The 27186-nt window shown below is 38.7% G+C and overlaps 2 protein-coding genes and 1 long non-coding RNA gene across 7 annotated transcripts; 2 read left to right on the top strand and 1 right to left on the bottom strand.

The window, feature by feature from the left end:
- Window positions 1-8613: 8613 nt before the first annotated feature.
- Window positions 8614-18135, bottom strand: LOC148792030 (uncharacterized). 2 transcript variants are annotated; one of them, XR_016068560.1, is made up of 4 exons: window positions 17685-18135; window positions 15584-16803; window positions 14245-14425; window positions 8614-10791 (listed from the first exon to the last, which is right to left on the bottom strand). It is a non-coding gene; the product is annotated as an uncharacterized LOC148792030 (long non-coding RNA). The 2 variants fall into 2 exon arrangements; XR_016068561.1 differs by lacking the exons at window positions 15584-16803; window positions 17685-18135 and adding an exon at window positions 14569-15576 and having other exon boundaries at window positions 9166-10791.
- A 39-nt stretch (window positions 18136-18174) lies between these two features.
- Window positions 18175-20048, top strand: MMP (matrix metalloproteinase). Its single transcript, XM_010273771.3, has one exon. The coding sequence runs from the start codon at window positions 18779-18781 to the stop codon at window positions 19892-19894; it is 1116 nt and encodes a 371-aa protein (XP_010272073.1). The 5' UTR covers window positions 18175-18778; the 3' UTR covers window positions 19895-20048.
- A 5396-nt stretch (window positions 20049-25444) lies between these two features.
- Window positions 25445-27186, top strand: LOC104607969 (protein translation factor SUI1 homolog). Of its 4 annotated transcripts, none has more exons than XM_010273770.3 (5): window positions 25445-25900; window positions 26179-26299; window positions 26439-26641; window positions 26745-26798; window positions 26894-27186. In XM_010273770.3, exons 2-5 carry the CDS (start codon window positions 26263-26265, stop codon window positions 26936-26938), a joined length of 339 nt encoding a protein of 112 aa, XP_010272072.1. In that variant the 5' UTR covers window positions 25445-25900; window positions 26179-26262; the 3' UTR covers window positions 26939-27186. The 4 variants fall into 4 exon arrangements, with proteins under 4 accessions (XP_010272072.1, XP_088758543.1, XP_088758542.1 ...); XM_088902417.1 differs by having other exon boundaries at window positions 25445-25917; XM_088902416.1 differs by having other exon boundaries at window positions 25445-25999.

Raw genomic sequence — 27186 nt, 5'->3', positions numbered from 1 at the left:
TTCTATAGCTAATTAAGTTCACTGAATTCTTACTGCATCACTGGTTTTGTCTCCTTGAATCACACATTCAGACTCCTAGCTTGTTAATGGAGGGACCAGTCGCAGCACATAAATAAATCGGCTCGCTGTAATCAAGCACAAATTTGGTCATCTGCGCAAGTATCTCCAGATGGTATAATCATACAAAATCTGATTACGTATTAATGAATAGTTTCATGGCTTTCAGTAACTTGAAAAAATTGTATTAAAAACTTTGATCAGACTGGAAGAGTGGAACCATATCAGTCAGAACTGGCAGCCAACCAGATGCTTTCGACCCTTGACCTGGGTCAGATGTGAGCAACCGGATTGATCCAGGGAGAACAAAAGCAATCCCAAATCTTTTGGGTGGATGTCCTTATTCTTAAAGTGAGATTGGAACATAATATCCGCCTCTACCTGCTCAAATGGGGAGGGCTTTTTTTGTTTGGAAAATTAGATTAATTTTGAGATGGAGATCTGTTTTGGGATTTTACAACACATACCGGTATGGGTAGTGATGTAACCGTTTTTGGTCACGTACCATTTTTTGGGATGTGTAAAATTTTTTTGGCTAAGTACCTCGTGTTTGACCTGGTGGTGACGTGCCTTGGTGATGAGCTACTTGGTGGCGAACTTCCCGGGGGAGAATTGCCTGGTGGCGAACTGCCTGGTGATGCTCCCTGGTGGCGAACTGCCCGGTGGCGAACTGCCCGGTGGCGAACTGCCTGGTGGCGAACTGCCTGATGGCGAACTGCCTGGTGGCGTTGCCTGATGGCAAACAGCCTGGTGACGAACTGCCTGATGGCGAACTGCCTGGTGGTGAACTGCCCGGCAGTGCTCCCTAGTGGCGAACTGCCTGATGGCGAACTGCCTGGTGACGAACTGCCTGATGGCGAACTGCCTGGTGGCGAACTGCCCGGCAGTGCTCCCTGGTGGCGAACTGCTTGGTAGTGCTCCCTGATGGTGAACTCGTCACTTGACTTGCTCCTGGGCGGTCTGCAACTCTGAGGATGGTGGAGCTCCCTGGTGCAGCGCTACCCGACTACCCCCCGCGTGAGGTGATTTTCTCTCCTTTGTAGACGGCGGGAGCTGAGGGACCTGCGGGAACTGAATCAGAGGACCCGGGGGTATTTTCCCGACGGGGACTCTCCGATGCCTAAGTTAGCATTCTGATTACAGAGGGCTTGGAGAGAAATGAGAGAGCTAGAGAGCGGGGGTTACCATACTCTTTTTTCCCTCCTTTGGCTTTGGGGTTGGAGTCCTTATATAGTGGTGCCCTCGCGGGTTAGGTGGGTAAAAAGCCTTCAAATGGTAAGACGTCATATCCCGTCAGAATCGGGGTACGGTGATGAACTCCTCGAGGTTGTCAGGTCGGCGCCTGTCAGTCGACGGGTCGGTGTCCGGGCCAGGTTGCCAGGCCGGCGCCTGTCAGTCGACGGGTCGGTGTCCGGGCCAGGTTGCCAGGCCGGCGCCTGTGTCCGGGTCATGTTGTCAGGTCGGCGCCTGTGTCCGGGCCAGATTGCCAGGTCGGCGCCAGTGTTCGGGCCAGATTGCCTGGTCAGCGCCTGTGTCCGGGCAAGATTGCCAGGTCGGCGCCTGTGTCCGGGTCAGGTCATTAGGTCGACGCCTGTGTCGGGGTCATGTTGTCAGGTCGGCGCCTGTGTCCGAGCCAGATTGCCAGGTCGGCGCCTGTGTCCGGGCCAGATTGCTAGGTCGACGCCTGTGTCCGGGTCAGGTCATCAGGTCGGCGCCTGTGTCCGGGCCAGATTGCCAGGTCGGCGCCTGGGCCCGATTCGGCCAGGTCGCGCGCAATTCGCGCGGCGCCTGTGTCCGGGTCAGGTCTTCAGGTCGGCGCCTGTGTCCGGGCGAGATTGCCAGGTCGGCGCCTGGGCCCGATCCGGCCAGGTCGCACAGTTCGCGCGCAGGCCGCGCGCCGGCGCCTGTGTCCGGGCCAAATTGCCAGGTCGGTGCCTGGGCCCGATCCGGCCAGGTCGCGCAGGTCGCGAGCAGTTCGCGCGCAGGCCGCGCCAGGTTGCGCGCAGGCCGCGCCAGGTTGCGCGCAGGCCGCGCCAGGTTGCGCGCAGGCCGCGCCAGGTCACGCCAGGCCAGCTAGACCGGTGCCCGGGTGGGGGGGGGGACCAACTTGGTAAGTTGTTGCCTGGGGGCTTGCCTAGTTGTCACGAGGTGCCACGTGTCGCAATTTCACTGGAGGGCCAAATCTGCCCTCATCAGGTAGGGTATGGTACTAGGCTAAGTCGGACCCTCCCTAACCTGCATATTGTTGAAAAACATGTAAATAGGCATTGAATTTAATATTATTTTAAATTTATGCAAAGGAATCCATAGTTAATCAAATAATTGAAAATTTTGATATTTATTTCCATTACTTTACTTGTTTATTGGTTTTATATAATAGGAAATAATAGAAAATTAGATACAAATTCTAAACCCAATTCGTCTACCCTACCTGCCTCACCCTCAAATGTGGGAAGGTTTGTAGAGTCGGGGAGGGTTTTGCTTTTACATATGTGGGGAGGGTTTGAATGTTGAAAATCCAACCTGCTACATGTTTTGGAGAGAATACAAGTTGGGAGGTCTAGAGAGATGAATAAGGTCTAGAATTTACAAAAACCTCCCCAAACTCATATTTTTGCCATCCCTATGCCACCACAGATGACTCAAGGACTTTTATGTCAATACCAGGGGGAAAAAAACACAAACTTAGGCCCAACGGTCTAACTGGACTAGACTGGATTATTGAACCGGGTCCAGCCCTTTTTTATTTCAAAATATGAAACACATGGAATTGATAAAACCATTGATCTTGGTCAAACCATGGCTGAACCGCAAAAAATTTGAATCGATTACCAGGTTTCTAGAGTTCTGCAATCCTTTTTACCAGTGTCAGTTATGGTGTATGCCACAATCGAAGGCCTAGAAGTATTGGACCGAGGACTAGAAAATTGTGGGCCTTAGTAAAAGCCCGAGTTAGATAAGCCAGGCCTTTTAGGCTATGAAAGAATGCCCTCAATTACAGTTAAACCATGGTGCACAAATTCGTCGGCGGATCAACACTCCAGCATAGCGCTGGGCTTAAACCGTGAAATCATGGCCTTGGATGCATTGTTATGGTCCTTATGGATTCATCTTACGTCATTTCATCCAATTTAAGGTGGTGCGGTGGTGCCGCATCAATACATCTAGAGTCCGTGGGTTCACGGGAAGTGTGAACCCACCAACCAGAATTGATCACGTCTCCTCGTTGAATTAACAGAGATCTAACAAAATTGCTCTGTTAACTATGGTTGAACCGGCCACTAAATGACAAAAAAGCAATAAAACCCACACTTTTGGACTTCCTCTCATTTTAGCTCTCTCCTCATCATCTCTTACCATACTTGACCAGAACACCAGTGATGTTTGGCATTAAAAATCAACCAATGACCGACAACCAGCGGCGAGCGGTAAATTTATCTCTTATTCTCTTCCTCCTCCTCTCCCTATTCTTCTTCCTCTTTTCTTCTTTCTTTGTAGTATATATTTCTCCTGATTGGATCGACTTCCTGAGTTTCAGTTTCAGACATGGTCACGGGCACCAGGCAATACAGCAACTTCTAAAGAAAAACAGAGTAGACTAGAAAAGTATATTGATAGAAATCTGCCGGCAATAGCTTCGTCACAGCAGTCGACAGAAATGAGAAAATAAAAAGGGAAAATAAGAAGGAGAGGAGGAAGAGAAAAAGAAGAAAAAGAAGAAAAAGAAGAAAAAGAAGAAGAATTTGACGTCGAGATACAGATTACTTGTTCCGCTGAATGATTTTAGATGACTACTGGTTGATTTTTTTATGCTACTGGTAGATTTTACATCTGACTTCACGAACGCTGATTGATTTCTTACCGTCACCAATAGATTTTACGATTAATTTCACGAACGTCGGTTTGCAATGAGGTCGCCGATGAGCTTCTGGACTATGGCTGGGTAGAGATACAGAAGAAGAAGAAGAGTTTGACGTTAAAGATGCAGATTCATTGAAACCCGATCTGTACTTATTTTCATTATACTTTTATAAACTAATATTATACTAATTTAGTAATAATTTAATTTATATTTGTTAATAGTAAATTGATATCTATTAATAATTTAAGAAGTATATATAAGTATTTTTTTATATATGTAATAGTATCGGGCTGGGTTTATTTGAAAAAACTCAAGCTCAAGCCCACCAGCTTAAAATTTTCCAATCTTGAAAAATAACATGTCAGACCGAGCCGTTTGGGGTTCCTGTCCAATGAATAGGTCTAATTGTATATATAAACAATTGGATACATCAAAAGTATGATCGGGCTGGGCTTGGCTTAGTCTGCAACCTGGCATGGCCTAGCCCAAGGCTCAACCTAGCATGACCCAATTTACACATTTATTTGAACCCACCCAATACTGGGGATGGGGTGGGGAAATTCGAGAATTCCCCATCCTTAATGAGTGGGGTGCCTTGCCCTTGAACTCACCCGATATCGAGGAGTGGCTGCCTTGCCTTCAACCTGCTTGACACTAGGGACAGAGCAAAGATGGGGTAGAGTGCCTTGACTATGGGGCAGGGATAGAAATGGGGTGCCCCGCCCTGAACCCACCCCGTTGTCATTCATATATAATTGTTAATTCTTAGTGAAATTAATAAAAATGTTAGCTTTTGTAATTATTTTTATTTATTTAAAGTTAATCAAAATTTTATGTAAAAACAATAACAATTATTAATAAAACTAAACTTATTAAAAAATATTTGTTCATGTTAAATTAAAAATAATTATTTTTTGTAGATCAACATTAAATGAAAATACAATTATTAAAACTTTAGATATTAACAATAACTTCAAATACTCTTAGTTAATTAACAACGAATTTTGATTATTAATTTAACATTAATTAATAGTAAATAAAATTATTAAATTTTTCAGATTTTCCCGTGGATCGCATGGGTCCCCGCTAGTTTATATTTATTCTCCTTCCAAATTGAGCCCTAAATCCCAAACAAAATAAGAAATTGACATTGCCAAATACATTTCTTGTTAGGGGTGAGCAAAAAAAAACCGAAAAACTGAACCTACCGAAAAAACCGACCAAAACCTAACAAAAAAATCGGTTAACTGAACTGGTTGGTCCGGTTTTGGTTTGGTGATTTAAAAAAACCGAAGGTACCAATTCAGTTTCGGTTAACTAATTTAAAAAACTAGTGGTTAACCGAACCGACCGGTATACATGTTTTTGTATATTTATGTATATTATATATATTATATGTATTTTATATATTATCAAATAATAAATACGCATTACATATATAAATATATATATTTATAATATATTATTTATTATTTAAAATATAATATTTTATATATATTTATAAATTTTTATTATATTTATATATATTTTTATAATAAATATTATAAAGTCAAAAAACCGAAAAACTGACAAACCGAACTGGTCAACCGATTAACCGACTGGTTTCGATTTGGTTCCGGTTACCGGTTTTCCAAAAACTGGTACTACCGGTTCGGTCCAGAAAAAAGGTCCACGGTTCAGTTACCCGAACCGCGAGCACCCCTTCTTATCTAGAAGATATCTTCTGGAGTGATGCCAAACGGGGCCTAAATTAAATGGCCACGTTCACCTCCCATAAAGTTATCTAGTGTGAACACAACTATTCCAATTCCGATACCTTGAAACAATTTTTCTGATCATTCCTATTCTAAGATTTGTGGTGCAAATGTCTGAAAAGGGGAAGGTGCCAGGAAGGCCACAACTCACAAGGAAGACTCCGCGCGCATTAATTTATTACATGGAATGGAAAAGTTCTTCAACCAGATGATAACGATGCTTTGTTCACGTTCAATCAAAATGCACAAGTTTTAAGCCTCAAAGCCCAGTAACAGATCTTCTAATGAATTTGTAAGGATATCCGTCGTCCAGGTTTTAAACAGAATTCTAATAGATACATTCGTAAGATTTCCGTCCTTCAGGTTTCGTCTAACTGCGAATGGGAAGCAACTCCTGTCCTTCCCCATCCACGCCGACCGCCGGCCTCCTAATTCCCATGTTAGGCGCAACTCCGTCACCGGAGCTTCTACGTGGGTAACTCAGCCCATGGAGCCAGCTGTTATTTCAATGGCGATATCTAATTCTTTATATTTGCTCGTCATCGTTCATGAATATACCAAGAAAAAGAATTTATAAGGAGAAAACAGGGATCATCAAGTCTTCTACCAACCCATGTAACTGAACATCATTCTCTTTTTACATAAACAAAAGAATCAGTACATGAAGTGAATATATATATATCGAATCTCAACAGAAGAAGAAAGCCAACCAAAAAATAAAAAATAAAAGGAAAAGAATAGCAACCCCACAAAGAAACTAGATTACATGGGTAAGACATATTGGAGAAGAGAAGAGAGACCATCGTTTCTCCATGATTTTAATGCTTCCGGGTCCTCTTCTGGTACTTGTCTTTGATCCATTGGAAGCCTACAGAGGTCCCTTCCTTCACTTTTTTGAACCCTGTCGAAGCCACAGCTTTGCTTTTCTCGAAGCCTTCGCCCATCTTCTTCTTGCATTTTCCAACTGCATCTCCGCTCTTCTTATGTTGCTGCTGAGGAGGAACTGGGTTTGGATTGCTGTAGTCCCACTGATCCGCCCATGAAGTCCCAAACGAGTTGCTTCGTTCCATTGCAGAAATCGCACTAACAACGATATCTTTCTTCCTCGATCTGTCCCGACTCCTGATCAAAGAGTGAAGAACTCGGCTATGAATTTGTTGAACGAGTAGTCGCGACTTACGAATTTGTTGAACGAGAAGGCCTCGATCGGCCCTTGGCTATTTTATACTTGTAGAGTGGTATCGTGTATGGCGCGTGGGCGGCTCAAATATTTGAACTTTCTAATTCATTCCAAGTTATGCAAGGACCAAAATACCCTTTGAAATTAACAGAGTTTAGAGAAATCCTCTTCTAGAAAACATTGATAAACAAAAGGTAATTTTGAATCTTGTTATGAAATGCCAAAACTAACCCTGCTGTAACTGGTCGAAACCCATATTACCAAATCTACATCAGATAGCAAAAAAGATAAAAAAAAAAAAAATCAAATCTACATCTATCACTTGGTTCAGGTAAGCCTGTTAAGGCAACAGTACTTGACCCTTGATGATCCATCAGGCCCCAAATGTAAAGCCCATGTTTGGATAGAATTTGATGCAGGTCCAATGTTCTATGAGCCAGAGGCCTGAGCCCACCGGGCTAAAAGAGGAAAGTTTCAAAATTCCATATGGGGTTTTCATTTATGTTGGCCTGTGGACTGAATGCAGGCAATGAGGAATGAAGGATAGTAGAGGCTTGACCTGAGGCAGAAGTGTTAATAATAATAATAATAACGGTGTGTAGGGTTTGAGCTTGAGATAATGAGTAATTAAGAAATACTTTGAAGCTCATGCTAGTGCTTTGCTTTTTTGAGTTAGTGACTGATTTGGTAGGGCTTGTTGATATTGATACGTACAATACAATAGACAATGATGTCAAGAATGTGGAGGAAGAAGAAGAATTAGGCTTTATATAGTATTTTAATATTCAATGACGACATGGGTGATGTGTAACATTTTATAAATTGGTAATTGGTAATTTATTAGGTATATACGTTGAGTGTACATCATTTTAACAATATTTTATAAACTTATACAAAATTAAATAAGGCCGACCCAAATTTTAATTGAAAGGGTGAAGGGGAATGGCGTTTTCTGCAAAATTCTGGTCAGGGCGGTGGATACGGGTCGGTCTTAACTTATTCATCCTCCTTTCCTTCCAGTCGTCGCCAATAAAATAAAATAAATTGTGATCACGCGCCAAAAAATTTAAATAGTTAAAAGTTAAAACAAAGAGAGCAAACTAGGAAGATGAGGAGATTGGATTATCCTTTCTCTTTCTTTTGTAAGGGCGAGGGCATTATCGTAATATAAACCCTGCTCATAACTACATCTCGGTGTGGTGTTCTAGTAATTTCGGAAACATTTGACTGGACCTTGTTGACATGATGAATTGGATGAGAATGGAGAGGAGTCCATATCTGCGCTTGTGTTATTCGCTTTCTTTGTGTAATTTCGGAAACATTTGGCTTCTAGAAAGTCAACGATGGACGACGTGACATGCCTGGTTTCCAGGACATCGCCAAATGGCAAATGCCATTCTCCCTCTCTCTCTCTCTCTGCAGTTCAAGGTCAAAGATTTACCAAAGCGTCTCCTTTGCCTTTTCACATCGCACCTAGGCCTCGTGGGTTCTTAACTTTTTTGTTTTAAGGGAAAATTATTCATCAGTATCCTCTATTTTGGCTCGACAATTTGAAAATATTTAGACTTTCAAAATGTGACGATCTAGTACCTATCATTAATCAGTTTGTTGAACAGTCCTAAATTCTAGATTCTTCTAAATAATCACCAATTTTTTTGAATAAAAAAGGCTAAGATTTGAAATTCTTCAGTTTTTCTTGTCAATGTTTGGATGGTTGATAAAGAAAATTAAATGGCATTCGAAGAACATTTTTAATTTTTCAAATGTCACTTAATGGCTGATTAAGTGAATTGTCACATTTTTGAAAGTTCACGTACTGAATAATCATATTTTAAAGTTTGGGAACCAAATTATTACTCGATTCAAAGTTTGGAAATTCTCCCTTATTTTAATCAAGAGATGACTTCATCTATAAAACACAACAGAATTGGCCGTTATCATACATCATTTTCTTATTAACATTTCGTTTCAAATCTCTTCTTTTCTTGACATAGAAGAAACATGTGATGTGGATTGGTCATTTGAGAATTGAGACAGGGTATTTAATAGATACCCAATCAAAATCATCCATGGACCATCGTTCATGTGTTGTATATTAGGGGACAATGACAATCATATACCAGCTAATTCTAATTAACTAACCATTTGGCTGCAATGACTATTTTTAAAGAAACTCTACATGGGTGGGAATGGATTGTGTCTCGGAGATCACATCTCCACCCCACAGCACATCCCTGCCGTGTATTAGTAACATCTTCCGATAATGACATTATCAGTTCGATGTTCCCGATACAAGCAGGGATGTGCTGTGGGGCGGCCCCTTATGGGGCAGAGGTGTGAACTCCTCTGGGGTGGACCCCCCCATAACTCATAACTGGTTAACTGCCGTTGTCTCTTCAACTAGGATTAGGAGGGAAGGATATAGCTAGCTGTGCACATGTGCACCACCAATAGCGTTGCACTTGCAAGCATCTTCACGTTACATGTACAGATGTAAAAGCAAATGAGGCGGGTTGTCTTGGATTTTTTTTTTATCCATTTAAATCGCATTTTGTTGTCAATGGACCCATTAATATGTACAGATGTGGATGCGGATTGATCATTTATGAAATATACCATCTTTAACTACTTTCTTTCTGGGGTCTGGTTTTTTAATTATTTTCTTGACCTGAACTTCTTGGGTTCGAATTATAAATCCGAAATTCAAAACTTAAAAATCTTAATTACCTACCCTTAACTCTTCCATATTGTTTCTCCCCCTGCCCCAGTTATCAACTATAAATCCCAAACTCTTCTTCAACTCCACTTAATTAACCTCTCAAGATTGCCCTTGGTCCTCCTATATTTCTCCCTAGTCCACCACTATATTTTAAAGTTTAAGCAATACATCAAATGAACAATGCCAAAGGATCATTCCAGTTCGTTGGTCCTTAACATATCCATCCAAATTAAGACTGGTTCACTTAACCAGGGAGCTGGGTTTTATAAGCACATTTAGAACAATAATGAACATCAAGAAAATAGTATATATCAAAGAGTATTATTTTGGGATGACTACTCTCTGCATCACCTCAAGACTAATTTCTAGCAGTCATCCCAATTATTCTCTAGAAAGGATTTGTAAATCTGCATCTCATTCAGAATAGAAGATCTGGCTGATGATCCTAAGTAGAGTAACCAAGTCATTCACCATGATTTATTTTGTGGTATTTGTCAGGGCTTGTTGTATAGCCACCGGGAGATGTTGAGAGCATCACCTGAACAAGTCACTGGAAATATGTACTGGGTGTTAATGCCAACCATATGTGAGCTTTATCCATTCTTCGAACTTTACTGTAAATATCTGAAATATATAACAGCACATGGACAATAAGTCTTCTAAAACACCACTCCAATACTTGTTCCCTAGTTTTCAGAGAGAGAGAGAGAGGGAGAGAGAGAATGTGTTCCTTGTTCCTTGTCACAGGGTGCCAAATGAGAAGATACAGATACACTAAAAAACTGACCTGTAAAGAATGTTAAAACTATTGCTCATATAGTCACAAAGTAAGCTAGCTTCTTACTCTGTGTTGTTGAACCAAATTGTTATTTGAGTTCTTGATTCCATTCAAATTATAGAATATAATTGCATCATTTTCATTGAGGATTGATGTTAAATATACCAACTGCTAGATGGTTCGAAACGGGAGCAATATGATGCCTGTTTTCCCTATTCCAGATGTTGTGCTAGTTGCTTTGCACTTTGTAACCAAGGACCTAGAAGATTTCCTCTTATGTCGACCGAAGAGTATGTCCATATCCTTCACAAGATAAAGTGCGTGCTGGCTGTAGAAAATAACTCCTTGGACATCTTTCAATTTATAGGCTTTGATGATATCCAAGAAACATGGTTTGCATATTTTGCCAAAGCTTGCTGTGTGAGGTCAACAAGGTCATACCTATATACATAAAATTCAGCGTCATAAAGTCATTCACAAAATAGCAAGGTAAATTCTAACAGAAACCCAGAAACACCTTGACTTGGTCCCAAATTGATCTTAATGGAAATGCTTGATGAATGATATAATATAATGCCATGAACCATGATGAGGATAAAATATAAAGAGGACGCATGTTACTACACTTCTAATGAGCTACAAAGAATAGAATCACAAATTCCAGGTTATAATCCTACTATTTGGATTTTTGCCTCAGTTTTCTATGCCCAAAAAAGTTTCCAAAAGTCATGATTTTGACATCTCTAAAAGGAATTTCAATAATTAGTCCAACAGGATCAAGATCACAAGTTTTGCATGTGGTTCAAGAAAGCGATGGCCAGCTTGGTTAGTGACCAGAATTTGCTTGAGTCTGACCTTGATCAAGGTAGACCTGGTATCAAGCAATGAGAAATTACACAGAACCAGTACCAACCTAGACTCTATGGGGTCTCAGTGTAATACACCCAGAAACAACTCCTTTATTAATAGGGCTTATTGGGTCCAACCTAATGAGACTTATTCTGTCACCCACACTCTCATTCTTCCATCTTTGTTCATCTCCTGTTAGGGTGTAGGCGTGTAGCTATGACCAAATGAATGTTGGTCAAATTGGAAGGAGGAGAAACCTCAGTTGCCCCTGTTTCTATTCAGTTGCAGCCAAAATTTTTATATTCAAGAAGTTTTGCCTCTTCCCACACAAACATACCATGGACTACTGTCAACTGTTCAATCTACGCTTGGTCTTTAGATTGGAAGGATGACTGGTTTAAATGGTAGATACGAGGGGGTATGGAAAAAGCCAGTGGGATCCAATGGTCCATGTCCCTTTCTAACATATGCTCACCTCAATTCAGCATTGTCCCAACTAATATGAGGTTGGCTACATGAATTCTGTTCCATCATTCTACTCTGTTTAGAGCCATAGTCATTGTTAAATTATGGTTAACTTCTCTTTTTAACATAAAAAAAAATGATGATGGTGGGGGAGGAGTCCTTTTCTGCAAAATGAAAAAGATGAGGGTGGTTACTGGCACCATGGAAGACCTGGTAGGACCCAATTATTTTATCTGCTAATTATATATATATATATACATTGTACATGAAATTATTACAAGTGAACCATGAGAAACACATAACAAAGTGGAAGGTGAGTGGCATGTCTATACTAGTTTTCCTGACCCTATTATGATCAGGACCAAAATGCAGACCCAGTCACCCAGATCATATGTAATAGGGTTGGATAAGTTCAAGTCTGTTGGGTCAATTTGACTCAGTGACAGCTCTAACTTATTTGTTATAGGTCAATTTGACTCAGTGACAGCTCTAACTTATTTGTTATATCAAAGTGATGTGTCAAGAATAATATTTTCTTATAGATAAGCATTATCAGAGCATTGTAAGGAACTTATTATTGAAAGAAACTTTGCATTTTGCCTTTTAGTTCCTCAGAGAACTCTTGGGATAGGGTTATCAGAGCAATGTCACAGTTTTTTTTTTTTTTTGATAAATAGCAATGTCACTGGGTTAGCACCCTATATAGAAGGTTTTCTTTGGTTTTTCTCTAATAAATCTAGATTTTTATGGTGATCAAAGTAATTTTAGGTCAACTTTAAGTTTTACAGAAGAAGATGAATGTTCCCATCATCTTAACCAGCAACAACTTCTAATTTAAGCCTATGAATTTTGTGGAAAATGGAAGGTCTTAACAACAGTGTTTTCAACCTGCTGTTGACCCAGCCAGTTGAACCGCTTGAACCATCACCTGGTCAAGATTCCGGGTCCGGTTTGAGTAAAATCCGAAGAAGGTAAAAAAACCACTGACTTGGTCAAAACCGTCTGACCCGGATGGTTGGACCATTGACCCGTTCGACCCGGTGATCGGGTCGTGGGTTGCATATTAACTGTGTATGCAAACTTCAAGTGGCCATAACTCTGCACTCTGATGTCCAATTGAGGTGATTTTTTTTTATTTGGGAAACTTTTCGAGATCTATGCGTCCCAAGGAACCGTAGATGCCTTGCCCCATTATTATTTTTTTCAAAAAACCATTTTTTGGCCTCAAATTGCAATTTTTTATATTTTTTACAAATAAAAAAATTAAAACTGAATTAAAAACATAAATTAAATATAAAATATTTCATATATTACATGTAAAACACAATTATATGCTATTTATTAATAAAATACATGTTTATACATACCTATATATACATACATGTATATACATATATACTTATATTTGAATTTTCATATGGCTGATGTGGCACGGTTGAACCGGTGACCTGCAACCCGGAGGCAAAAACGGTTCAGCCTCTGGGTTGCTTTTTAAAACACTGCTTAACAATGCAATCAACAACGATGTAAACAAGAATTGCATTTTTTAAGAGAAATTAATTGATCTTAAGAAGACAATGGAAGGAAACAAAGTTTTAAGATAACCACCTGTTATTGGAAATACTGTTGAAATCATTTATCATGATGAAATTATCAGAATATAGCTCCTATAGGTTATTGTCAAATTTTCTAGGGAAGCCTGTAGTTGGAACTTGGAAGAGCCATCCACTGCTTGAGAAGCACTTTTATGTTTCTCTAAAAGAATGGATAAAAGATTATTCTAGCAGAAATGATTCAAAATCTAACAATAGAGGCTATCATAGGAAAGAACCATAATGTTTAAGAAAGCTATTACTCCTAATAAGGTGGTTCCGTGGTTGAAGTATGCACCCCAACTCCATACATAGAATCAAATATACCCTTTGGATTTTAGTTATTTCAAGAACTCTTGGGGATTGGCTAGCCCCTTGTGGGAGGTTTCAATTAGTTTCCCTCCAAGAAACCAGGGCTTCACTGGTGGTCAAAGTAATTGTGCTTCAACTCTAAGTTTCATAGCAGAGGTTAGAATTTTTTTCCACTGCAGCAAGCCCTTATAACTAGAGACCAAAAACTCTATGCAAGAGAAAACTTGTGGCATGCAAGAGGCTCATCATGTTTTCACTGTGTACAAAAACCATAATGGTTCATAAAAGAATAAACCTTTATCATATTTCTGCTAAGGTGAACCACCAATTGGTGGAGTAACAAGCTGTAGAATATAAGCAAAGGAGAGATGATGCTTTGATTTTGTGCAAGGACCCCTTGTAATGTGATATTGATTGATGAAGGGGAACCCAAGAATCCTAGGGGAGATAATGAAGCATCTGTGCTGGTTTTGACACACACAGAACAGATCAATTGCGTGGGGTACATAATCTTCCACCATAAAAGGAAAATCACAAGAGGCATATGTAATCAGTTTATTTATGTAGATTATGTTAACATTTACTTGTTATAATAGACATAGCGAGGAGAATAAAGAAATTGCATAGAGCTTAATAAAAATATTCATAAGATGAAGAAAAAGCAGATGATGATGACCTGTAAGTATTGCATACCACAGATACGGTTGATCAAAAGTATTAGTCCTTTCCCTCAGTGATGCTTTTCAAGACACTTGTTCACTGAGGCATTGACATCTTCCCTTGGAAGAAATTTCCAGCATTGAAATGAAAGATGGATCGGCATCTGAGAATGCAACAATTACATCACCATTTTTGCCCTGTTTCCAGATCATAGACCAAAGGTTCAAAAGAGAAATGTTTATCAAACTGTTACTTATGCCTTTGGGGTTCAGAAAGGAACAAAGGACTCAACAAGGATAAAAGGCATCGAGTTATTAGTCATTGATTAATTGCTACTTACATACAATTCATATATCTATGCTATCTTCTACAGTAATATTGTGCAAGGTATAGCCTCTAGTTTTACTTTGTCAGCTTTGTTCTTGCAACTGTAATTTAATACTCATCAAATTATCAATTCCTTATTAACTAATAAGAAGTGTTTGACAAAGGAGAATGATTGGTCACCTATAATTTCTCAAGTAACCTAGTTACTGTTCCTCAATTTGAAGCTAGACCTTTCACTAAAGTCATCATAGTACTGCATGATTCCTTTCCATACACTAAGCCAACGAGAGGTAACCAAGTCTCACCCATTACTGCAATCATTGTACTTTGTGATGAATGACTCTTCTTGACATGTGCCTACTACTCAGCTTAAACAATAAAATGGCCTTTATACGCTGAAGCATTTACTTTTATAATATGAGAGAACAAATTTATATAAGAAAGTACTTTTTGCATACGAGAGGCAAAAAACTTTTGAGCACACAATACCCACTGACAGAAAAACAATAGACATGCCATAAACAAGTAATCTTCAATACCCACTGAAGCAAAGGACTAAATAAGAAAGTTAACACCCTCCATATACTCTCACAGTTATATTTTTACAAAATTTTCTAGTACTAAACTGTTCATAGTCATTAATAAAAGGGATAGGCAACCTTGGTAATCATACATGCATATGCATGGGGGGCAATAGTACCTAAATTGTACTTTGCAAATTGTATGCGTGCACTGCCAAAACTGGAGTCAGCTGAGATCTTTTATTTTTTTTTTCCTAATGTGATTGTTTATTTTCTATCCATCATCAATTATGAGGATAGCTTGATGGGCAGCAGGTAATTTTTTATCTAATATGTTCTAGAAATGCACAAAATAATTCACAGGTCCAAATTGGTCATAACTGGTGCTACATAGGGCCAATAGGAAAGAAACCAGGGAGCTCTCTAAGCCCCTTGAAGGCTGCTTTAGAAAACAAAACAAAATTGCATGCAGGTATCTAGCAATAAATGTTAGGGTTGGAAAGGTACCTAAATTGAAGAATTTATACAGCATCAGGCCTGGGCCCTTTGGCTGAATCTGAAAGCCTTCCAATGTTAACAACTACTCAAAGCAGGCCTGCCCAATAATCACTGCACACCAAAATTTTGCACTTATTTCTTTCCAAAGATTGTACTATTTTACAAATTTGTACCGTTCAGTGTATTCCTTTGATGATGTTGTTCCCTTCACCCCAATAGCCTTGGGATTAATTTCTCAAGTCTGCTCTTTTAAACACTGTCAGGACTAGATTTCTTTTGCCCTGCTCACAGTGCAATTTTGGACTCAATTTCTCAAGAATATTCACTTTCCAGATTCTTCTTAGAATATTGTACTTTAAAGTAATTAAATTGGACAAATCTGTACAATGATCTTTACAAAGCAACTTGCTGGGAATCCAAGAGTTGGATTAGTCAACATTTGCAGAAAATCCGGATTATAATTAGGGAGGGTTTCATTATCTTCAAGAAGTATTATCCCACCTACCAATATTGATTCTTAAAATTAATGAAAAAAATACTTAAAAGAGCAAATTACTTCCCATTTCGATTAGGAACAACTTGTTCTGTTACTGTGAAAAGATATTGAACTTATATGTCAACTTCTTTTTCTTGCTTGGTGTGATGGTAAAATCATGGGTCAGCATGAGAATACGAGTCTAAGAGTAGCCACTTCATACTAAGATGCCAGACATTAGGTCCATACCCAGTCAATCCCTCCCAAGACCCCAGATAGGCAGGACCAGCATTAGGTAAAGGCCTTTTTCATTCTTTCTTTCATTTCTTTTATTCATCTTGATATGTTCGTGTGTGTGTGTGTATGTGTTTCAGTGTCTACAATAATATGCTGCACCTGCATATACAAGTAAGACATCTTGTTTGTATATCTTCATTTGTTTGGCAGCATTATATGTAAAGCTTGAATGTATTCAGGCTTTAAACACAGCCCCTAGATTTTGTAAATTCATAAACTATAGTATATGATAGTAAAAGGTTACTGTAGAGAGCATCACCAAACAGATTGCTCTAGTGATTTTCACAGTGGAGATCACTAACACTAAAAATAAAATTGAAAGCAGCTGGTGCAAGTTTTTGGGTTAAAAAAAGTGATCTCACTTGCTGGGCGGATGCCTTATAAAGTAGGGCAATCATAACTCAAAACAAAAGTAGAAGAGTACCCCCATGGCTCAAAACAAAAGTACAATAGTACCCTGTAAAAAAATCAGTAAAATAACTCAGTTTTATCAAACTAATAACCTGTAATAACTAATTCAAAGACTCTCTAGCAGAAATAAATCAACTATAAATCTAAGAAAAATAGAGATGGCAATGGGGTGGGTTCTGGAAGGGTTATGTAAATTCTAGAGCCTACCCGCCTCCCTAACCCTCCCAACCCGTACCTGCCCTAAAACCCGTAGTGGGTTGGATTTTGAAGATCCAAACCCCTCCCCACACATGAAAATGCAAAACACTCCCCAACCCTACTCTCCCCACAATCAAGGCTAGGGCGGGGTGGGTTTAGAACCCACACCTAATTTCCTATTATTTCTTGTTATATATAAATAATACATAAGTAAAAAAACATAAATAAACAGCAAAATTTCCAATTATTTGACTATGACATGTAAAAAACACATAAACTATCAATTATCTTTCACATAAAATTCAAAATATCATTAAATTCAACACCTAATACATAAAACTATATGCTTTCCAACAATATGCAGATCAGGGAGGGTGGGGTTTAACCTAATACTGTACCTGTACAGGTTGTAGAATCCCAAAACCCATCCCCACCCCAAAATCCGTCCTTCAAGAAAAAAAAAAAAACTGCCCGATCGGTCAGGGTAGAAATTAACATCCCTAAAGAAAAGTATCTAGAAACAAATCAAGAATCATTAAACAGAAGCAACTAACAGAATCTAGGGACAAAACTGCTTTCTTTTCTTTTTCTTTCCTTTACATAAAAGGTTGACAGAATTTCTGCTTCATGATCAGAGAATCAATGATTAATTAGAAAATAAAACGCCATTTGGAATTTATTGTTTACAGATAAAGAGCAACCTTCTGGTACTAATTCCAGGGAATGTACCTCTTATTCTCATTCTCTCAATCAACACACCAACATCTTGGAAATGGGAAAGGAAACTTGACTTTTTTTGCAGACAAGGAAGCCTGACTTAGGCACTGAAGATAAATAGCATGCCACCACCCATTTTGTCCTAGGATACATGTGCCCTGCAGCATACTTCAAGAACCAGTGTATGCCAGCAGAAAGCTCTGCCGAGATCACTCCCCCAACTCTAATTAGAAGATCAACGCAGTACATGAATAGGATTGTGTTGATAAAACAAATGGATAAAATTCTATAGATAAACACTGTAGCAAAATTTTGGCAAAAAAAAATGCTTGCAATAGGATATATTAATCACAAGAAGTTTCAACTCTCAAGTATGTTAGCATGAATTATGTTTATTTTCTAAAGGAAAAAAAAAAACAGAACACATGGGTAAATTATCCGTAATGATGAGCATAGAGAATGACATTTACCAAAAGAAGGCCGCTGGAGTTGGTTTCAGCGTAAGCCATTCTTATCATATAGTCCGAAAGACGTCGATGGACACAGTCAGCCCTCTTCTCCTTCGTTTGACCATGTATGAAGTATGAACCTGTCTAAAATAATCCTTGGTTCCTTCTCCCACCTTTTTTCTTATTGTAGAACTTCAACCTTATTACCTGAGCGGATGTTGTTTAGTTCCACAAGAAACGTTAAAGGAATATGGATGCCCTGGCAACTCAAAATTCTTTTATTAAAATTTAAAACCTTGTTTTTACAAAGACAAACATAAACCCTAACGTAAACCCCAGTTGAAAATACCTTTTCCATAGTAGATATCAACATCAAAAAAGAAAAACCCAAATGATTGACTATTTGACTCAGACGTCTCAACCGCTCTAAGTTGCCGGCTACGTCTCCAATTTCCCATAGTTCATACTTAGGCCGGCGGCTTCTACGAAAGCGGTTATTATTTCGTTAAAATCAAACTCCCTTCCTTCTTATTAGTAATTTGACATTCATACAAACATTGCCTTCTCTTTCTATCCTTCCCCCGATTCATTCAACTCCCACCCACCCCGAAGTCCAAAACAAGAACGACATTGGAAAGGCTACATAGAAGGAGGAAAATGAAACACACGGAATGTCATCTCTTCGCAGCAGCGATTCTTCTGTCTCTGTTATCGACGTCCGTCTCCGGCTTCCCGTTCTTCTTCCCTAACGCCTCCTCCGTACCGCCGTGGTTTACTCCGAACACCACACCCCCAGCATGGCAGTCCTTCCATAAATTCGCCGGATGTCGCAACGGAGAACAAGTCGACGGCTTGGGCAAACTGAAGGAGTACTTCCATCATTTCGGTTACATCCCCGACTCACCCTCCAACTTCACCGACGACTTCGACGACACCATGGAATCCGCCCTCAAAAAATATCAACAGAATTTCAATCTTAATGCCACGGGAGTCCTCGATAATAGTACGATACAGCAGCTAATCCGACCCAGATGCGGTGTCGCAGACATAATCAACGGCACAAATACGATGAGCTCGGGGAAGTCGGCCGCCTCCACTCATAGCTTGCACACCGTTGGCCACTACACATTCTTCCCTCACCAGCCCACTTGGCCCTCTTCAAGGCTCGACCTCACATATGGTTTCTTACCTGATAACCAGTTATCAGATACTGTTAAAGCTGTGTTTGCCAAGGCATTCGCCCGGTGGGCCGCTGTGACACCGTTAACCTTCACGATGACCGATAGTTACTCGATGGCAGATATAAAAATCGCATTCTATACAGGGGATCACAGCGACGGCGAGCCTTTTGACGGGGTCCTAGGAACGTTGGCTCATGCGTTTTCGCCAACAGACGGACGGTTCCATTTAGACGGAGCTGAGAATTGGGTAGTGGATGACGCCAGTAAGTCATCCATATCATCGGCGGTGGACCTAGAATCGGTTGCTGTGCACGAGATAGGGCACCTGCTGGGACTGGGACACTCTTCCTACGGAGATGCAATCATGTACCCGACGATCTCATCGGGGACGAAGAAGGTCGAGCTCTGGAGCGATGATATTGAGGGAATCCAGCTGCTGTACGGGACGAATCCCAACACCAACATTACTTCATCAACGGCGTCCAGTCGGGAAACGGGGTCGGGGTCCAGCAATGGTGGGGTCCATGGAGTGGGCCGCTGTTGGGGCCTCGTGATTATCATGGCCCTATTTTCTCTTCTGTTGACATTGTAAATACTAAATACAGTATTATTTTTTTTATTATTTATTTGTATTTTACATTTTGTTCATCTGATATACTGATCTACTACATATATTAGGATGCCATTAGATTTCGTTGTATTTTATATATTGATTTTTTTATGTACATTACATATGCCTTTCTATTTGTGGTGGTCTTTTTCTTCTTCTTTCTTCTTGAAGCTCGTATTCTAAATATGCCACTTGTCAAGTTCGGGCCCAACCAAGTCCAAGGTCCAAGAGTAATCCAAAATTGTTGAGTGATAAATTGATAGCAGAAGTAGTTTCAAAAGGGCTATTTGGATCCCGATCTTTCATGCCAACAATTTTATATGCCACGTGGCCAGTTTATTGGCCATGTTGGACAATTGATAATACATATATTTTGGACGCTTTCATTTTCATTTGACTAAAAGGAGGCAGATGCTTTAGTGGACATGGATTTGGAAAAAAATATTATCTCAACATATAAGAGAATAAGAGACCAGATCATTTTCTTCATAACACGTGGCTAGCCTCTCACTCATAAAACGTAAATGACTATATGTTCTTCAAAGACGTATTAATATTAAACACGTGGCTAGCCTCTCACTCATAAAACGTAAATGACCGTCTGTTCTTGAAAGAAGTACTAAAAAAATGTCCTCAAAGACGTGTAGTAGTTACCAAATTAATTTATTTCCATGATCCAACAGAAAAAAAAAAAAAAAACAAGTTTTCTACAGTGAATGGACAAAAACTTAAATAAATGAAGATATATATGGATAAGAGAGATCAGAGATGGAGAAGAATTTATTAAGGTGCTTGGTTTTGCTGATGTAAGAGTAAGACTTATTTTTGCTTTTAAAATTAAACAAAACCATGCATATGAAGACCCCCTAAAACGATAATATCCTCTTGTCACAAAGAGAGCCCAAACAAAATAACCATCAACAAAATTATAAAATTTTCAGTTGGGGAATAGAGTATGTTTGATTTACGATTAAATAATCAATTTTATTTTAAAAGAATGAGACCTAACACCAATACAATGCGTTGAATTAAAGCCATTGCAGTATTTTTTTCTAACTTATTTATATTTATTTGAATCAGCCAATTAGGAGAAGGCTAGTATCCGTTTTGTATAGTATTTGTAAATTGTAATTAAGTCGAGTCGATTCAAGTTGAATTTTGAGTGGCTTGAGCTTAAGCTTGATTCAAAAACTTAGACCTCAAAACTCGGCTCGATACTCATCATGAGCTATTTGAGCTCAACTCGCCTCGAGCCAATTATAAATAAATTTATATTAATTTAAAATATTATAAATAAAAATATATTAAAAGTTTTGATTATAAATATATTTATTTATATTATAAATAATAATATATTAAATCTCTACCCAACGAAACAACCATAAATTTTCCTTTGACCACCTATTATTCATACAATGATTCTTAAGGCTATGTTGGATTTGAAGGAAAAGATAGAAAAAGTATGAAAAAGACAGAAAATTTATACAAGGTTTATAAAGGTTTTCTTACCTTTTCTAAATATTGAGTTATTAAAATGACAGTGTAATATAACAAAACTATAGGTAAAATGTTTATATTTAAAATTGACTTTTAGAAAGGAAGATTAGCCAAAGGTACCTATCTGTTCTAAAGATTTTTAGGCTCAATCTGGGAAGAGTATAAATACAAATATGGGCAGTCCATAAACATGTTTAACAATACAAAATACAAGATTTTGCACTTCACATATTTATATTTGCAGTTTAGGCTCCATTTGGAAGGATTACAAATACAATATGTAGAGTGCAAAACCTTTTATTTTGTATGAAATTATACTGTGCATATTTGTATTTGTACAACTTAGTTTGGAAAAAGTACAAATACAAATATGCACAGTACAATTACATACAAAATAACACAAAATACAAGGTTTTGCACTCTCAAATTTGTATTTGTACTCCTTTCAAATTGAACCTTAGGCTGCGTTTGATTGCAATGCAAATGCAAATATGTACACTACATATTTATCCATTTTTCGGTTCATGAATGAAAATATGGTTCACATTTTAAACCGTTTTTGCATTCACCCTGTTTGTTTGAAATCAGTGCAAAGGTGTGGGCCCATCATTAACTGCTCCAACTATCTTATGCTCCAATGCCTCAACTTTGGCCAAAATGTTAATTATCAAATGAATACAAATTTGTATCCAAAAATTTGGTACAGTAATGCTTTCTTTTTAGAGTACAAAAGTGTCAGAAAATGCAATTTTACTTTGATAATCATTACTTTTTTACGTTTTAAATAAACACGAACCGGAGTGCTTAAATACCCCGGTTCGGCATTTGTATCTCAAACAAACGCAACCTTAGGCTTAATTTGGAAGAAATATGAATACAAACATGTAGAGTGCAAAACCTTGTATTTTGTATGTAGTTGTACTATACATATTTGTATTTGTATTTTTCCAAACTGAGCCTTAGAAATTTCTTATACAAAGGTTTTGCATTAAACATATTTGTATTTTCCATGGTTTTTAAAAACGAACCGGTCAAGGGTCCGGTTACTAGTTCGAACGGTCCGATCGTTTGACCTGAATGGTCGGCCCATTCTAACAAAAAAAATTAAAAAATTAGAAAACTGTCAAAACCGTTTGAATGATTAACCAACTGGTTCAACGATTTGCTGATCAAAACCAACAGTTTTGGGGGAAAAACGGTTTTAGGAGAAAACAGGTGACCAATTCCCGATTTTTCCGATCCGACCGTCCGGCCCTGTCCGGTTTTGAAAACTATGGTATTTGCACTCTTCCAAACTAAGCCTTGAAGTTGGGAAAGACACAAAAGCTGACTATTAGTATTTGGTAAAGATATCCCATCTTTATCTTTTATCTTTGAGTATTTGAGTTTGAAGTTTATGACCCATTTTTCAAACTTAATTTCAAGCTTTCATTCACAAAAGAAGGGATGACCTTCTAGAAATAAACATTACATATTTACATTTTCCGAAGAGAAAAGCCATCAAAAGGGTTTGAAACAGGATCCAGTATGGGGACAATTTGTTGGCACCTGTAGGGCGGTACTATTGGTTATGTAGCCCATAACACAGCCTTCAAGTGCAACCAATTTGGACCCAATTCATTCATTCAAGGCTCAAACAATTAGGCATATTTTAATAATTTATTAACGAAAGAAAACAAATAATTAAATAAATTTGTTGTAATATCAGAAAAAACGCCACCAAGTTTTTCAAGCCATATTTGGTCAATAATAACAACATGATGGCTGTTCTTGAATTGGCGGTAAAACACGCAACCGATCTAATAATGCTAACAAACCAAACATAAATAGTAGGATAAGACATAAACGTGGGGAATCATACAAATTCATGAAGATATTTTAATAGAAAATTGAAAAATTATGTACAATTAACTCCAAATTTCATGTGCATTAAGCCTTTTCTTTCCACAAGGTGATGATGCTAGTATTCAGTCATCATTTTTTTTTTTTTTTTTATCCAAGAAGTGATGGAAAAGAAATACTTCTGCCATGTAATCTGGGTTCCATCGGGATGGGCCCTACCAGTATTTGGATCTATAACCCATAACAACCTAATGGCAAGCCAACTCCGATCAACATTATTTGGGATGACTCCCCAGTCTCTATCATCTAAGTTCCACATATTAAAATGCTTCTCACAGAGAAAGGATTAGTTGAATTAAATATATTTTTTTCTTTATATGCGCTGTGAGACCAATCATTTTATTCCACATCAGCCATAAATGCAAGTGATAGATTGAGTTAGCGATCGTGGGCCATATGTATTTTATGGCCGATATAGGACATAATGATTGGTCCTACGGCCCATAAAACAGACAAGCCCGAATTGGTCCTACGGCCCATAATGATTCCACATCTGGTGACTGCGGGATTGAATCCTAGGTCTCGACTACAACTAGAAAACTTACCGAATTTGGGTTAAGAAATGCCAACCCAATATAAATTTTAATTGGTTGGGATTGATGTCTTAGACAATTTGACCTAATCCAATCATGACGCATTATACTTGGAATTATATATCTTGTACATTTTATATCATACATGATTAAAAGTGAAAGAGAGGATGAGGAAAGATGGTTTATTGTAGAACATTAGATGTTTATATATCATTTTTATATGTAATATGTGTTTCTCATGTATATTATATAGTTATGAATGTTTAATGTTTTGATAGATTTGGTAGGTAGGGTTCCAATCCAAACCAAGTACCCATCCTCTTCAACCAAGTCACCAGACTGGATTAAATTAGGGTTAGGATCGAGGTTTTAAGACACTGAGGTGGGTTAAGGTTGACCTCAACCAGCCAACTTGGCCCAAGTTGCAACCCCACTTCCATTGGACATCTTAATGGTGTTTATGTGCTTTAAGTTTGGAAAATAAGGATCTGTTTGGTTTAATTTAATTCTCTCTAAAGAATCATAATTTCAACTGTCAAAAAATGGTTAATTTTTCTACGCTAAAATTTTCAGCTCCAAGTAATTTTCATATATCCAAATTTAAAAATGATTCTTAATTGGATGCATGACATACACATCTTAATTAGAGAATCTTCATTGGATGCTCTTAAATTTATGATTACCTGGTTTTTTTGATAATCGATTACCTGGCAAATTGAAACCTTCCATATTGATTTTTTTTTATTTCCATTTTTTTTCAAGGCATATTTCATATTGAAGTTGATATTTTAACGGGAAAGTATAGACAAGCCTAATGCAGATTTCTGATTCTCATTATAAAGTTATAAATATTCAAAAGTTTCAAAAACCACACTCTATGCACCTATACCCGTCCGTGAATTGGCATTAATTCCGAGCTGGCACTTACCCCAAATGTACTTTGAGCCTACAAATTCTGACCCTGGGGTTATTGGTCATTCTCCCATATTTTAAATAGGCCAAAATTCTTATGAACACGTGCTAAAGATTTCTGATCCTTCCCCATATATCACATCAGCGTCCCACACAGAGTGTTCCACGTGTACATCTCAATGTGCATTTGAAACATCTCTAGTATTTGTCATTGAGAGATGGTCTTAATAAACGGTTGGGATGTGCTGTGAGATACTGTAAGGTGCCAATGTGAACTCATTTATCCATGTTTGGCCAAACGTCCCAATCCACCTCGTGCCTATTCCTTTAAAGATATTCTTAATACACTGTGGGATGTGATTACGAAGTTGGTGTGAAAAACGCTTTGTGAAGAATAGATTCCAATTCATTCCCAATTTTCGAGAACGGGATCTGGTCCTCACACAGGGGCGCCTTCAGGCACATCCACTGTGCATTAGAAATATCTCACGGGAATAATAACTTATAAGTATGAAAAATGTTTCCAATACTAGGATATGCGTGTGAGGTCGGTTTGAGGCGCCCTGTGTGAGGAGAGCAGATCCGGACGTTTTCGGAATTGGCATTTTAATGGACCCGCTTCTGTTTTGTGATAAGCCCACGGCTCGACCACATAGGGGGTGTCTGTGGCTCTGCTCTCTTCCAAAGACCGAAGTCCGAATCCTAACTCCCTACTCAGTTGTTCTCAGTTCTCACTTGTTTACTTTTTCTGAAGGCTCAGTTTGTGTTTTGTATTATTTTATATATTTATACTATACATATTTCATATTTGACCAAACTGAGCCTTAAGAAAGTAAAGAAGTGAGAACAACTGAACAAGAATCGAGAATCAAGATCCCTCAATCCCCGGCGAAGGCCGGATTCGATCCCAAGTTTCTCATATGAAACTAGCTGGCAACTTTCGAGCTGGACCCATCACCCACTTATGGCTCATGATAGGAAGTTAGGAACGTGTGCAAATGTGAACTCGACTTAAAAGGGCTGTTCAATCGTTCCCATCCATCCCTCCATTCTCTCAATTCTTCCCAGAGACTTTCCTGCTTCTCTAGATTCGTTGCAGTACGCTTTCCTTCCTTCCTTGTTCAGAGTCGTTGAAGAGAACAGAGTTTCTTTCTTTTCTCAGTAACTTTAGTTTTTTCGTCGATGTTTGATTCTTGGGGTAATTTGAGTTCAGTTCAGCTCAGCTCAGCTCAGAATTGTTCGGGTCAGTGTCAGGGGTGGGCGAAGGATTCCCAGTTCACGGGGGAGGGGGTGGGGTGGTCGTAAATACATTGGGGAAACTAATAACACAATTCTGGGGTGGACTGAACTCTAAAAAGGCCTTGATTGTTTTTTCTCCAACCAGATATGTTCTTACATGTGAATTTCCATGTTTCTTCTCAGGTTTTGGGCATATAACAAAAGGGAAACTTCTTTCTTTTTTTTATTCTCTTGTCAAGGGTCAAGACTTCCAACACCAAAGGGTTCATGTCTGATCTTGACGTCCAGATTCCTACTGCTTTCGGTACGTTTGCTTCGTTTTCTATCTCTTTTTTTAGGACGTTAATGATGAAATTGGCCTGAACGTTTTTCCCTAATAACCAGAAATAATGAAAGATACATTTACGTTCCTTTGGGATTCTGTGTTCACTTGCTGTGGGCAGATCCTTTTGCTGAGGCAAATGCTGAGGACTCCGGTGCTGGATCAAAGGAGTATGTGCATGTGCGCATACAGCAACGGAATGGTAGGAAGAGCCTGACGACCGTGCAGGGGTTGACGAAGGAGTTCAGTTATACAAAAATCTTGAAGGATCTAAAGGAGTTATGTTGCAATGGTACTGTTGTCCAGGACCCCGAGCTGGGCCAGGTACACACACCATATCACTATTTTCCTTGGTGTCCCATGTGCTTTGATGTACCTCATATATGTTGTTACTTATTAGACATGAATGTGTGTTTTGATGGTGCAGGTTGTTCAGCTACAGGGCGATCAGCGGAAGAATGTGTCCACTTTCCTTGTTCAGGTACAGAATTTTCTAATCTTGGTGGTTAACTGGTTTCATCTTTCATGTTCTGTTTAGGTATAGCTTTTTAGTTATGCATTTTTCCATTTTTTCAGGCTGGCATTGTGAAGAAGGAACACATTAAAATTCATGGTTTTTGAGGTAATCTCATATTGTATTTGCACGTGGAACAAGAATAATTGATAAGACTCTGGATTTCCAGATATGGTTTATTGGATGAATGTGGAGATCTCGGTTTGTTTATCTATTTTCATGTTTGGTGTCAATGTAAGAGGGTCTATTTTGATGGTTTGTTTTCTGGTGGAGATGGATGAAGTCAAACTTTTGTTAAGAAGCGTGGTTGTGATAGCCTCCTTTCTTGATTTCATTATTTTCTTTCTGGTACTTA

Source organism: Nelumbo nucifera, chromosome 4, assembly GCF_055504915.1.
Source record: "Nelumbo nucifera cultivar China Antique chromosome 4, China Antique-T2T, whole genome shotgun sequence".
NCBI classification, from domain to species: domain Eukaryota; kingdom Viridiplantae; phylum Streptophyta; class Magnoliopsida; order Proteales; family Nelumbonaceae; genus Nelumbo; species Nelumbo nucifera.
This window is presented reverse-complemented; position numbering and strand designations above follow the sequence as displayed.